We start from the raw sequence: 14,273 nt of genomic DNA, 5'->3' as shown, positions 1-14,273 counted from the left end.
ATAAAACTCGTCGCAATCGCAAGTACCGAGACACAAATACAAACACCCAAACTCAAGACTCCACAAAGTCACAAACTTAACTATCCCAAATAGCACCATAAGCTGGGACGCCACGCGTTTCCAATCCATAAACCACCTTTTTCGTAATCTTCTCATTCGCAATAATAATAACTGCTTCAGCTTTGAAGCCCTTTACCAGATTGTAGCCCATCTTCACCAAGTCAGGTCTCCCGAACTTCTTAGTATCGTGGATGACCGCGTTGGGAATGCGCTCGCTGATAGTCTGGCAGATTTCCTCTCCGAAGGTTTCTTCGGGGTTCTTGGTTGACCAGATGAGTTGGGTTGGACATGTTGGGTTTTGGATGTGTCCGAGAACAGGACCAATGCCGGAGCCTGTTGCGATGAGGACAACGCGGTTGAAGAGAGTTGCGATGCGCATGACGCCGCAGGTTGGGACACCGCGTGTCCAGATGTGAGAAGGGCCGTTTTGGATGGTGGACTTTGTCCAGTCGCCGGCGTTGGAGACGACAAGGGAGTAGCCCTTTGATCGGCCGTTGATGGCCTCGGGAGCGGGAATAGTGGCGAAGGAATGCCACTCCTTGAGAGGTTTGTGAGAGAGGCGAGTGAAGGAACCGTTGACAGGAACGGTGTAGTCAAAGTGAAGTCTGATCGCGTGATCTGAGAGTTTCTCAGCTTCAACTGGAACTTTGCGGAGGAAGCACCAGGAAGAAGCAACACTGGCTGTCGCTACAGCGAGAAGCCAAAAAGCAGGGGACTTGACACATGACTCTCCAAGTGTAGTACCAGATGGTGTGTTGTCATGTGCTGAGAGTACTGTTTGCACCCAGAAGAGGGCGAGCATAGTCCATCCAGCAAAGCGGTGAGTTCTCTCAAAGAGGTCGTGATACCGCTTGCGGACAGAAGGCCAAGCCATGCCGATCATGCCAACAAACATGACAGACAGGATCCAAGAGATGACTTGCGAAGCAATAGACAGGTTTCCCCAGTTGGCACAGCTTCCAAACGAGCAAGCAATGTCGGCGATGTTTGTAGCCAAAAGCCATGCCCCTGCACTGGCGGCGGCACCAGAGTGAACTCCGCCAAGATGGTAGATCTTGGCACATCGGGTCCTGATAGCAAGAGGCCAGGTCCTGGGGACGCTGCAGGTGATAGTGTATAGAGCGTTGATAACGAATTCTTGACGAACGAGGACAGCTGTGGCTAGGTTGATGGCTGTGATGATGCCCATCCATTCTCTGGTGATGCCAGTCAGGAGAAGAGCGATAACCGCACCGATGTTGAACAACCCAACAAGGGAGAACAGGCGGCGATAAACAATGAGTAATCTGTGCCGCAATCCCCTCGCATGCTTAGGCATATCCTTCTCAGGAAGAGCCTTCTCAAGATCATACTGATGCTCATCAATAAGCGTCGTATCACTCGCATCAGAGAAAGAACTAAGCTGCGTAGCACTCGACGCATTCGAATCCATACGCGCATGCAAAACAGCAGGCTGAGGTTTCCCAACCTCCACCATCTCTCCCATTCTCAAAGCTCGCTTGTCGATCTTTCCGTTTGCGGTCATAGGGAGGCTGTCCAGTTGGTGGTAATGTGTTGGCATGGCGTAGTATGGCTGCAGGGCCTTGAGATGGGCTTTGACTACTGCGATGGGACAGTGTCTGGGGGTGATGAAGGCGTGGATTTCATTGTTGATGAGAAGAGCGGTGGCGGATTGGACGGAGGGACAGGATTTTATGCAGGCTGTTACGCCGTCGAGCTCGACGCGGAAGCCCTTTACTTTGACTTGGTCGTCTATCCGGCCGAGGATATGGAGGGTGCCGTTGGGGTTCCATTGGCAGAGATCTCCAGTGTTGTACATACTAGAACTGAAATTCAAGTTAGTATTAGGTAATAATATTGCTCGTGTTGGAGACTTACCCATCTTGAGTGAAGGGATCAGGTCTGAACCTCTCAGCAGTTTTATCCGGCAAGTCGACATAGCCGCGAGCTACACCTGCACCACCAGCCCAGACATTACCGACTTCTCCAACAGGAACTGGTACAAGAAACTCATCTAGGATGTAGATATTGTTTCCTGGTGTTGGTCTACCAATGGAGAGTGGTTGGCCCGCTTGGTGCTGGTGCATGGTGTTGACGATGGTGGTTTCTGTAGGGCCATAGCAGTTGAAGTATGAGACATGAGATGCCCATAGGTCAGCGAGTCTAGAGAGGTCAGTCGAAGTTAACAAAAAAAGTGAAAGGAGGACACTGACTGTTGACAACTGGGCTCTCCTGCTGTGGCAACGGTCTTCAGCCTTGGAAAGTCCTGAGGGTTCTGCTTTGAGAGAATACTCGGGGTACAGATGAGAACGTCAATCTACCGAAGTTAGTAACCAGGTCGACACTGATAACAACGTGAACTCACTTGCTTTAGGGCTTTTGACCAGTCAGAGCCCCGCAGAACTAAGGTTCCTCCATTTGATAGACAACCAAGAGTTTCCCAAGCAGCTTCAAACATCGTTAGCTTACTTCTTCCTCCCAGGATACTTCAATACTTACCCATATCAAAGCTGACGTTCAGCACTTGGCCAACACATGTTTCTGTGCCAATACCCAAGTTGCCTGGTGCTTGGCATAATAAGTTCGTCACATTGCTGTGAGTGACGTCGACTCCCTTTGGTGTACCTGTTGTGCCTAGTACTTGTTAGTCTTATGAGGAGTAGTGTACGATATCTCAACATACCTGATGTATATATCACATAGCAGCCATCCTCAGGATTACTCACTGGAGTAAAGCCTTCGACACTTTGTTTGCTAATGTCTTCATCCTCAATGACGACAACATTTGCCACATCCGTGTTTGAAATACGATGTGCCGTGGCCTTTGAAGACAAAGCTATCCTTCCTCCGGTCTGTTGTAACACAAACCGTAAGGTCTCATCCGCCACTACACCTCCATCAAGAGGAACATACTGAGCTCCACAAGACAAGATAGAAAGTATACCAACCAACATACCAACACCACGCTTGACAACAAGCGGCACACGATGACCCGGCATAACGCCCAGACTTCGTAACCGTTGCGCCAACCGGGTGCTTCGTTCAGCAAGCTCACCATAGCTTATCTCAACAGCCGGCTCGGCAGATAGATCTCGTGCCGCAGTTGCCGAAGGCTGTGCGGTGGCGTAATGGAAGAATGCCTCTGTGACAGTTGAGAAGCTAGGTCGACTGCATGTACCTCGTGTAAACGAGATTGGCACGGCAGCTCCCCGTGGGGAGGAGATGTCAAGCACAGATGATGCCATGCTAGATCTGAGGCGTGTGCAAGATAAAATGAGGATCGCCGTGCAATTCCAAATAGATGAAAACTCAAATAGCTTGAGTAGGAGTCAGGTCGTGGAGGGCGGGAAATTGTGCATCAAAGACTTGAAATTAAGGAGTTGCATAAGAAACATCTCTCCACACATAAAAGAACGTCTGTTCTTAAATAAAGCCAAAGTCCTTCTCCCGCTTTTTCCTAATCCTACCCAGCCTTCTCGTCATGCTTGGCAGGATAGGCCCAACACCAGCACCTTTGATCATTAACCAGTCAGCTGCCCTTTCAAGTTGCACCTCGGAGGAGTACGCCCCCCAGCCGCCCCCAGAATGCGTCTTTTTTTCTCTATCGAGATACAAGAAGGATCCGCCTTGAAACTCCGGAGTCGACCTAATACGGTAAAATTCTGTTGGTAAACAAGAAACCATCTGCCAAGCTAAGGCATGTAGTTCCAGATAGCGTCGAAAAGAGGGACAGCTCATCAGGTATGCCACATGACAGATGGGGCAAGAATTCGTTTTCTTTGGTCCGTTGGTCCCAGTTAGGTAAGTAAGTATGTACCTGAACTCATCGAGAACTTTGACCGAAAGGAACAACGAGGCGTGTGATGTGGTCTGCGTGCGTACCCCTGTAGGTACAGTAGATGTACGTACGTACGTACGTACCGTAGGCCCGCAGGCCCGCATGTAGAGAGCGATCTGCCATGGTCATGGTTCCGTGGCTGCGGATACAAGGGTTGGCCAAGACATGTCTAGCACGCGGGTTCTGCGGGAACTGCAGGATCTGACTTCGGCATCTGCAAAATCTCACATGAGCCGAGATGATATGAGGTGGAGTTGGTGGTAAGCTGTGCCGCTTTCAAATGAGGTTATTCAAGATAAGCCTAAATGACAGATAGCTTACTCATCACCTATATCGTATTAAAATATAAAGAAAAACAAGTATTTGAAAGCTTCTGAACAGGTTTTCTAAAGACTCACCGAATCTATCAGTCAAATCTTACTCAACAAAAGATCATCGGGTCTAAGAGCTAAGTATGCGAACGGCTCGACACTTGGACCAAGCCAACGGAATGACAGACACCAAGATCGACATGAGAGGCAGCAAACTACGAGATTTTCACCAATACTTCCCGACGTGGAATTAGTCCCCAACCACCGCCCTTTCGAAATGCCTCAGCCAACACCAAAAATCTGCACTGTCTCACTCCCTGCAGTGCAGCTGCAGTTGCTCGTTGCTTTTTGCTGGTTGATCCCAGCCGTGTCTCAGTTGAATCAAAGACACTTTGTTCTCCACTATCGATTAAGTGATCGACGCGGCTAAGGTCGCGTTATTGACGTACCCGAACTATTTGATCCAACGCAACCCGACAAGGCAAGCAGCAGAGTCAATCTTGCCAAGTGCAGTGTTTTCAGCTACATCTTTTCTCTTACGATTCTGTCATCGATATTGATCTGGTCATGGATGAGCAATTGGTCCTTGCGTCCACGCCTGCAGACGGTGTACGCGTCCTCGCGTTAAACAGACCCTCCAAACGAAACGCCCTCTCGCAGGAGCTCATTACCGTGTTTCTGGAACAGCTGAACACGGCTTCCAGGGACGATGGTGTGCGAGTCATTGTCATCACCGGCAGCTCTTCTTTCTTCTGCGGTACTGTACCCTACCCATATCCATGAGAGAATCCACACGCCACAGGGATATACCCCCGGCACTTGTCACGCTCTAGTGGCAGGGCTAAGCTGAACTGGAACTGACGTACCAATAATTTAGCGGGAGCTGATATCGGGGAGATCTCGCGGCTCGATGCGGAAGACGCGCGGGGCTGCCGCTATCTGGCGGAGCTTTGCTCGGGGATGCAGGCCGTGCGCAAGCCCTTGATAGCTGCTGTTGAGGGAATGGCGGTGAGTTTAGTTTTTTACCCGAGCTATTGGTTGAAGATAGGCTGACGATATTTTTGCTGGGGATTGACAGCTCGGCGGGGGCTTTGAGCTTGCTCTCATGGTGAGTTGGGCTTGTTCTTTCCGTGGACGGAACCCGTGGGTTGCTGACGTCTTCAGTGTGACCTGATCTTTTCCGCGGACGGAAGCCGCTTCGGTCTTCCAGAAGTAAAGATTGGTCTTATCCCTGGCGCGGGTGGCACACAGCGTCTGACCAACGCAGTAGGAAAGTACAAGGTATTTCCCTCCCCCAAACCTCGTGTTACCATGTGCTGACATGCGTGATATAGGCCATGCAGATGATCCTCCTTGGCCAGCCCATATCAGCGGAAGAGGCCCGGTCTGTGGGTCTTGTCACACAGCTGTATGAGAGCGGCAAAGTCCTCGAGCACGTTGTGAAGGATCATGCATCGACGCTTGCGGCACTGAGCCCCACGGCGCTGGGCTTGGCTAAAGAGGCTATTTGTAGATGTAAGTGACCATCATGTAGTTCGCGTGTCACGTTGACTAACATATTTATCACAGCTGATGATTTGGGGGCCGATCATGAGTTTGAGAGGAGTTTGTATTACTTTGCGTTTGGAACGGGGGATAAGCGAGAGGGTGTCAGGGCGTTCTTGGAGAAGAGGAAACCAGAATGGGGGCCTAGGTAACTGTACGCGTTGGTCCTTTTGTAAAGTGGCAGTACATGCATGACGCGGTGATGATAGTTAACGTTCAAAGTGTATGTTTCTGTCGGGACATGTCATAGTGCGCGGCATATGCCTGTATTTTCTTGGGCGATCCCGTGCTGCCAAGCTTTGCTGTCAGTTGACGATGTTGTCGATCATTGATTATCAATTGTCCAGCCTGGTTGGCCTTGACCGAATCTGATTGCTCAGTTCTCAAATTCTTCTTTGCTCCATCACTCAAGCTCGGCACTGAGGTTGCCAACCTGCCAACCTTCCAACACTTGTGTACGCACTCTGCTGCTCCTGCAATGATTATCCATTCTTCTTAGATGTCAGACTTTGGCATTGGTAGGTTCAGCCATGTCTCAAATTCCCTCATGGATGTCAGGTGATTGCATGTTCATGCCAACGTGTATCGTGCACTACTAAACGCCACCCCGTTTCGCCTCGGTGGACGACATACGCAAGTCAAGCCCGGAAGCCATTCCACGGATCCTGCAAGCTTTCAAGCCTCATGCAACGTTGGGCCATGACTGTCAACCAGGAGGCAGACGGATGCAAGGGTCTAGGGTTGGACCGGATCTGTCGAAAAAATCTAGCTGCATGCCAACACATGGTCCGGCACGGCACGTATAATCGAGATGTAACGTCGTTTAAGCAAGAAGGTCATACTAAATCCAGTCTCGACCAACGCCCTTCAGAGGATTCTTTGATTTGCTGTCATGGCAAGGATCCTGTCAAAGCGCGCATCAATACCCTGTTGGCACAAATGCTAAGCTGTTGTCAACCAACGATGATTTCTCGTGGCCATATGCAGGCTTGAAGCCACGATGCAAATTGATTAAACTCCCATGGACCAACACGAAGGACTGCGTAATTCGCGTGCAATTACTACATTTGCCCATGCCGAGTCGTACGATTTATACTCCAAGCTAGGGTGATCCTCCCGCATCTCATCGTCTTATTCAACGCCACGCCGGGACTAGGTAGCAATAGCTCGTGGTGAGCCCCTGGTATAAACTCAATTCGCCATTGGTGGGTGTACTTAAATGCCCAGGGTATCTTGTTCGCGCATATTGATTGACTTTGGGATGGGCTTTCGATAGTCTTCAATGCAACACCCATTAATGCAGCCTTGAACCTTAAATAAATGGAAAAGACCTCTCTCTGAGCCGTGCTTTGGCTAATGAGATCTTGCCGCGGCGGGGTGTCACTGTGGATAAAGTGCGTATGAGAAATATTGTGATATTGATACTATGCCAAGATTTGTACCTCAACTCGTTTCGTAGAGAGAGCGTTAAGTATATAAGTGAAGAAAATTAGAGGAGATACCTTTCTAGATTACCTTCCGTATTGATCCGCGGAAACCGAGTTCATGAAAGTAGTACCGGCCAGTCGGAGAGTATCAGGCTGAGCCATCGAGCCATTGGGATTGAAGTAGAAGTGCTCGCCATAGCCACCACCATTGTTGAAAGTAGGCCACTCAGGAACACCGTTAACTGTGAAGGTTAGTTTCAATATTTTATATGTAGGTGATATGAAAGACTTACTTCCGTGTTCGTTGGGGTTGAGCTCGGTGATGAAGCTGATCCACATATGGCTGACCAGCTTGGCAAGCTCAAGAACCTCCTTGGATGCGTTGACGAGAGGGCCTTGACCCTTGCCGTAGCCTTGGCCGAGCAAGTTGTAGAAGACATAAGCGACCTCGACGAAGTGAGGAGTTCCGATATAGTCGGCTGCGGCCCCTTGTCAGTGAAACCGTCGCAGTCAAAATCTATGAGGAATATACTTACGCATGTTGGTGTTAGGTGACTCAAACAGGTACGCATATGAAGTCACGTTATGCTTAGACCAAGCATCAGTTCGCGCACGTCTCCACGACATGAAGAGCTGATCACCCTGCAGAGCAGCCCATCGCTTGAACTGCTTCTTGACAGGATCGCTAGGCTTGTAACGGTAACCAGAGGGGATTCCGAGAGCGTCGATGTTGGGATACAGAGCCAGGAGTGTCTCAATTGTATCTGTATCGAGGCCAGTGGCTCGAAGGCGAGCAGCAGCCTCCTCGGATGAATCGACGCCAGGCATGCCGAAGAAGCTACCCTCATCGGCATTGGTTCCAGCCATGAGTGGTACCTTGGTGAAGTTTCCGTTGGCGAGAAGCTTGGAGGGATAGTCGGGGACAAAGTCATCGTCAACAACGGGGTAGAAGCTGCCCTGGATCTTGGTGCTTGTCGCATTGAGCTTCTCAAAGGGGACTTGACGGAGGCAGGCAAGCATATCGGACTCCTTGTCACAGCCAACAGCCTTGACAATAGTGTCGTAACGTTGCTGAGGCGCGGTGTAGTTCTTCATGTCAGTTCCATCAGCTCCAGATTGGGCGATGATACCACGGAACAACTTTTCGTCAACGCCTCCGTAGGCCATGGCTTGGTAGCCGACGTTACCGCCACCAGCACTCTCACCGAAGATGGTGACCTTGGAGGGGTCACCGCCAAAGGCAGCGATGTTCTCCTTAACCCAGTGCAGAGCAATGCGCTGGTCCTTCAAGCCGAGGTTAGCAACTCCGGCATCAAGGATGTCCTGGCTGGCCATGAAGCCCCAGAAAGAAAGTCTGTCTGCTAATTGTCAATCACAGGTCCAAGTCTTTCAGGCTGATCAACTTACAGTCGACGGAGACTCCAATGAAGGGCTTGCCCATCTTGACTGACTCTTCTACCATGAAGCTCATGTTGTAAACACCGTTGGCGCTAAAGTCCATGGTCCAGCCTCCACCGTGGATAAAGACACCAACTGGGAGTTTTCCCTTCTTATTGCCCTTGAACATGGCAGGTCTGACGATATTTAAAGTCAAACAGTCCTCGCTGAAAGTCGCAGGACCCTGATCAGGGCTGTTCTACACGATGTCAGTGAGGCTTCAGACGACCATGAAAAGGTTGACTCACTCCATAACCAACACAAGAGTCAGCATACTTGGTAACCTTCTTGACTTTGAAAGTCTCATTCAGAGGCTGAGGGTTCTGAAGACGAAGTTGTCCGACAGGAGGTTGAGCAAAAGGAACACCGAGGAAGAGATCTTGATCATATCCAGCAACATATTTGCCTTCAAGGGTACCATTCTTGACTCGCACAGTAGGTGCTTGTCGTCCAAGGACACCTTCGGTAAGAAGGGTAACCGCAGTGGCCAATTTCAAGAGAGAAGGCATAGTGAAAAGAAGGCTTGGCGTGACACTCCTCAAGTCTCAGAACTATCTGATCAGTGGAACTCGACATTATTTATTTATTCCCACGGTCTTGGAAAAAAAAAAACAAGGCCATGGTCTACCCATTGACCAAAGCTCCGGCTAGAGTGCCATTGAGCGGAGAACAGAAACGTCATGCGGAACAATTCCCATAAAATCCATCAAAACCTCAACGCATCACGTATATTATCAGCTAGGATACCACGCTACGGCCATGCCATTCCCTATTTCGACCACAATTCCGAATATTCACGTTTGCCGAGGCCAACTGCCGTTCGACTTTCGGTGGCCTTTGCCTGAATCGTAGTCGAATGATGCACGCAAGAGCATTCCCCATGGGGAATCGCAAATAAACAACATGCGGGGACCTTTTGGAAATTCGAATGGCAAAACATCGGGAAACTTGAAACCCCGGATATATCGATGGGGTACCACAAACGGGCCGTTAAGGTTCTTGTGATCGGACCGTAATTGGCAGCTCGACCACTAGTGATGGAACCATGGAGCTGGAATTGGCCGAGGGGGACTTGGCCGATACTACCTCGTCATGACTATAACCAGTCATGATCGTAAATCCCGTCGGAGTTCACGACTCGTGGGTAAAGTGAATGTCATCTATTCTGCAGGTCAAGATGAGGGCAGCCAATAGATGATGTGTATTTCTCCCCAAATTCTCGTCTGCAATGTAACGCTGCCTGAACTATACTGAGTACTGAACCTCGATCTTGAACTGGTCATTTTTGTCATCAATCAGCATGACCTTGGCTCCCCATTCCGAGACTTCAAACGACTTCTTGCCATTCATTGACAAAGTTCCGTCGTTCAATGGTTCCACGCCGTTGTTATCCCCGCAGCCGTTTGATCCGGGCGTTGCATCCGGGACCTTGATTGAACCCTCCGATGTTGCTAGCGTTGTATCAACGGTATACAGAAGAACTCCCGGTGCGCAAATATTCCCATCAACGCCCTTCGCAACACGAGCTTCAACCACCAAAGCAGAAGTCTCACTCTTAGCAACAACAACAGCCTTGACGCCTCCCTCAACCTCAACAGGAGTCAACGTATGCTTGGTCGTACCACGCTCAAGAACACAGTCAATGGCCTCATCGGCCAACCATCCAAGTCTCCATTTATCCCAGGCAAAGAAATCAGGTGCTACTCCTCCCACATTTCCCATGATACTCCATCCTCCAGTGTAATGACCAGTCGGCAGGTCCGGCGTATTAGGGTAGTAGTCGGGCAAACACATCGAGTGTCCTGTCTCGTGATTGACCGCCTTATAGCCCCACGAGATGTAGGGATCGGCGCCGAAAGTGACAGCTCTCCTGGAGACGAGTTTCCCATTCCGTGTAGAGACGCTGAAGCTAGATCCGAGTGATCGGGTCATCTTGTCGTTGTTGCGTGTTATCGCGATGTAGAGAATGTCCGTCTCGGCAGGCGGCGGTCTCGCGCCATTATTGGTGTATGCGTCGAGGGCATCTTGAATGTAAGATAGATGCTGTTCAGCACTGAAGCCTTCTTCCCACCTATAGGATGCTGCAGATTTGGGCATGCGATAGAATTTGGAGGTATCGGCAGTAATGTTGAGTTCAAGCTGGCCATAGCTGGCTGTCTGGTACCATTTTGCTGCATCCGGTACAAGAAGATCACGAAGCTCTTTGACAGATTCAGAAGCTGGTGATTGAGCATCGGAAAAATCGACAAAGATCATGTAACCCTGGATCGTACCAGTTCCAGAAATGCAGTCTTCTTGAAACCCATGTCCAACACTAAAGTGGGTATCAGTTCTTGGCAGTTTGCATGTCGTTACCGCTGCTATCACCGAAGGCAGTAATGCTGAGAGTAAAGATATCTTAGACAACATTGCTGGCAACAGGTGAGTATGGTGAATTGCCTCGGTGTTATGGACTTCTTTCCTAGTTTATATGCCAAATAATTATTGAGTTTACTGGGTATGTAAGAGTATGGTCCGGCAGATGGTGCGTTGATCTTCCTATTCTGTTTTGTTTATATGGGAAACACAAGCTTTAAATGATAAGGATGGCGATGCGAAACGAGACCTTGGTAAGCTCCTGTTTCAGATCGTAAATTCTCCGTACAAATGGTCAGACTATGCATCAGCCTTTCTTTCAACATGGAGCACTTGCTTTTATCAATTTCTCTGAATCTTGAAGCCTGAGATGCCGGCCTCAGGTTTCTCGACGTCTGATGGTTCCCGTTTCCTTTCTGCGCTCGCTTTCACTTCCTTCGTCGAGATCTCTAAACTTCTCATTAGTCAATCTGATGATCTAACTGGCGAAGCGAATTCCAATACCGCGTATAAGTTGCGCAGAGGACCAGGTCAATCTCTCAGCCACAGGTCTCAACTGCAAATTATGTTCAAGAACATCTCAACCGCTCGTGCAATCAACTGAAGGTTCAAATGGGTGTGTCTGGGCGTTCACGACATTCCTAGTAGTAATTGATGGTAATCAGTATGATGTAATTGATATTACTCTTAGCCATGTATTTCAAGACCTAGTAAGACGATATATTAATCTCCTCAGTTCCCTGAACTTCGATAAGTTCTTTGCACAGAGAACCAAGATGGTGTTAGAAGGGAATATGCAAGTTTGATTCGTCATTGGCCTTCCTCATGTTTGGCCTGCTCTTCGATGGCATATGAAGGTCTTCCATAACTCATGTCAGGATCCGGATATGGAAACTGCAGACTGTGGCGGTCAAAGAAAGTCGAAGAGGTCCAGCTATGCTTGAATTCTCTCATGTAATACAATGCAACTAAGTTCAGCATTGCTATAAAGTACTTTTCGATATGCACGGGGATATTCTTCACTTTATCAGTAGCTTAGAGAGGGTGTCGAAATTTGTACCGAAGTGACCTTGTGATGAGAAAGGCCAAGAGACAAACAACCCAATCCTTCACGCTGATCTCTCCGACCAGCGACAATACCTCGATCTCACCAACCGCAGAGAAATGTTAAATATCGCCGTACGGGCTCATGTAAAACGTAGCTCCGGTTTGCGTTTGAACGGTTGAGCGGACTCATCCCACGATCTACATGAGGAAGCCTAGCATCATGGCCGGCTGAGAAGTCTTTAAGTCAGTGGAATGTTGTCGGTGGCCTTCAGAGTACCCATCCAACCCCTCGCTAAAAAATCAGAACCGATGGGCAGCCTTAGACTGACAGAGTCCGACGTAACGCTCGACGCTATGCAGACCTTTACTCACAGGTGCAGCCGCCGGTCGACCTGGCAGAGAGGCGTTCCGCTCCTTTGCTTCCGAAGACATGACGGCGGTGGTCTTGGCCTCTCCGAGATAGCAGGCCTTCGGGTGAGTCTTCTTAAGCAACATTGTTGAATGATTGTAGTTGAGTTGATTGATCAAAGGAGCATTTGAGACTTGTGTGAGGGAAGCGGCTTGCATCCGCCGTATCATAATTTGGGAATGTCCTAGATACCTCAGCTTGATGATGAGAAGTTTGCTACTAGATCCTGATCAGACATTCTGTTGGCTGGTGGCTTGTAGTGTATTATTTAACCTTTGAATTTCTTTGTGATCGAAAGTTTTCGCAAGATCATGTGAAACCTTTGCCATTATGTCACTTTGCCGACATGCTATAAATCTGCTTGCATTCTTGATTGCATCTGATAGTACCTATGTTATCCAACAAGGAAGAGTGCTTATTTTTGTTATATTAACAGTTTCACACTTAAAGCTTTAGGAATATTTAGCTTCTGTGTAGGCTTGTGTAGTTCTCTGGTATTCTTTTCAGGTGTTCACTGGCCTGTATAATTCCCGTAATGATCTCGTCAAAGAACCAAACAAACTGTCAGGTTTCAGTATAGAAACGCGGATTCACAATACCCACTGGATGAAATAACACATGATATGAGTGCGGCTCAGATGCAGTCCTGTTCAGCTCTTTTATTAACTTAAAGATGCTGATTAGACACTAACTATAACACGAAATATTCCTGGGAAATATCTAGGACCACAGCTGGGTAGGATTGAAGGTCACATTGAAGACAGTTCTTGAGGTATCAGATAGCGAGACTGCCATACCCTATAGCCGGCATCGTCAAGCATCGGCGCTGCGGATATTGACAATTGACAGGCGCTAGTACCTGAAACTAATGAGCCACAAATTTTGTACAAAAATTATTTGCCCCTGAACCAACGCAGCAAAAAACTGATGATAGCTTCAATAGCGTGAAGAAAGGAGTTGAAACAAATCGATAGCGTGAAGGGACCATGGCCCAAAACATCGTTAGTTTAGGGTGGATCAGACAGCGGGACGTTGATTGGCCTTCCAGCGCGCTATTGACAGAACGCGTTTTCAGGTGACAGGGATTAGAATCTGAGGACAAAGACAGGGCTAGCCCAGGGGTTTATCGGGACTTGTTTATCGGAGCAGCTTATCACCATGGCCACTGAAGATGAAGCGCGTTACAGCAGTTGTTTTTCCTGGGACTTACAAATGGAGAATGACAGTGCCGAAATGATCAAAGACCAGAGCACGAAGTATTCCTACAGGAATGATTCCCGGTCATGAACATCATCAGCAAAGCAAGGGGGCGGAGCTGCAAAGCCATCCAATTAAAACCCGTTTCAAGTGGCGTCTTTAGCTTCAGCTGAGGCATCGTACTGTAACAAAGAGCCCCCTCTTTTGCAGCTCCAGTGAAGACAAAAGTAACCGACGGAGGAGGGTATTTCTCCTATTCAGTGATTGAACTTTGAAGCTTCAATTGGCGATGGTAGTGGACATTTGAGGGGCGTTTTTTAGGCAGAGGGCTGGTTTGGCTCAAACCGCGGCGCCCGACCGTTGAGTCTGATGCTAGTGACGGCAGTTTCGGGAGGAGGAAAACAGAGTTACAGCCCTGCAACATTCAAAGCTTGATTTGGGTTGTAATTTTCGATGTAGCGGCACGTGATCAAGCACTGCATTGGTGATGATGTGAGATTGGGAGTGCTGTTGATGCTGCAAGAGTGAGCCTCAAGTCCAAATAATTCAGCTACCGATGGCGAAGCCTTTGGAAGAGCAATTCTGGCGATGCACTTGCAGAAACACGATGAAAAAGTGACGAGATCTGGTAAGAAATTGCTTGGCGG

General features: G+C 48.8%; 4 protein-coding genes across 4 annotated transcripts; 1 reads left to right on the top strand and 3 right to left on the bottom strand.

Moving 5' to 3' along the window:
* Positions 1-76: 76 nt before the first annotated feature.
* On the bottom strand, positions 77-3,305 carry BKA55DRAFT_521558 (uncharacterized protein; the record flags this gene model as incomplete). The annotated part of the gene is made up of 6 exons (XM_046188519.1): positions 77-1,886; positions 1,939-2,223; positions 2,274-2,377; positions 2,426-2,508; positions 2,560-2,685; positions 2,744-3,305. The coding sequence occupies 6 exons, from the start codon at positions 3,303-3,305 to the stop codon at positions 77-79; spliced, it is 2,970 nt and encodes a 989-aa protein (XP_046045275.1).
* A 1,001-nt stretch (positions 3,306-4,306) lies between these two features.
* Positions 4,307-6,134, top strand: BKA55DRAFT_652033 (ClpP/crotonase-like domain-containing protein). The gene is made up of 6 exons (XM_046197328.1): positions 4,307-4,966; positions 5,087-5,217; positions 5,288-5,317; positions 5,374-5,490; positions 5,544-5,724; positions 5,779-6,134. Exons 1-6 carry the CDS (start codon positions 4,777-4,779, stop codon positions 5,904-5,906), a joined length of 777 nt encoding a protein of 258 aa, XP_046045274.1. The 5' UTR covers positions 4,307-4,776; the 3' UTR covers positions 5,907-6,134.
* Positions 6,135-7,265: 1,131 nt separating this feature from the next.
* BKA55DRAFT_543780 (Alpha/Beta hydrolase protein) lies at positions 7,266-9,127 on the bottom strand (the record flags this gene model as incomplete). The annotated part of the gene is made up of 5 exons (XM_046190634.1): positions 7,266-7,423; positions 7,475-7,669; positions 7,718-8,539; positions 8,589-8,817; positions 8,867-9,127. 5 exons carry the CDS (start codon positions 9,125-9,127, stop codon positions 7,266-7,268), a joined length of 1,665 nt encoding a protein of 554 aa, XP_046045273.1.
* Positions 9,128-9,860: 733 nt separating this feature from the next.
* BKA55DRAFT_742116 (uncharacterized protein) lies at positions 9,861-12,515 on the bottom strand (the record flags this gene model as incomplete). The annotated part of the gene is made up of 2 exons (XM_046201496.1): positions 9,861-10,932; positions 12,328-12,515. 2 exons carry the CDS (start codon positions 12,513-12,515, stop codon positions 9,864-9,866), a joined length of 1,257 nt encoding a protein of 418 aa, XP_046045272.1.
* Between the last annotated feature and the right edge of the window lie 1,758 nt (positions 12,516-14,273).

Source organism: Fusarium redolens (assembly GCF_020744475.1).
Source record: "Fusarium redolens strain MPI-CAGE-AT-0023 chromosome Unknown BKA55scaffold_16, whole genome shotgun sequence".
NCBI lineage: Eukaryota > Fungi > Ascomycota > Sordariomycetes > Hypocreales > Nectriaceae > Fusarium > Fusarium redolens.
This window is presented reverse-complemented; position numbering and strand designations above follow the sequence as displayed.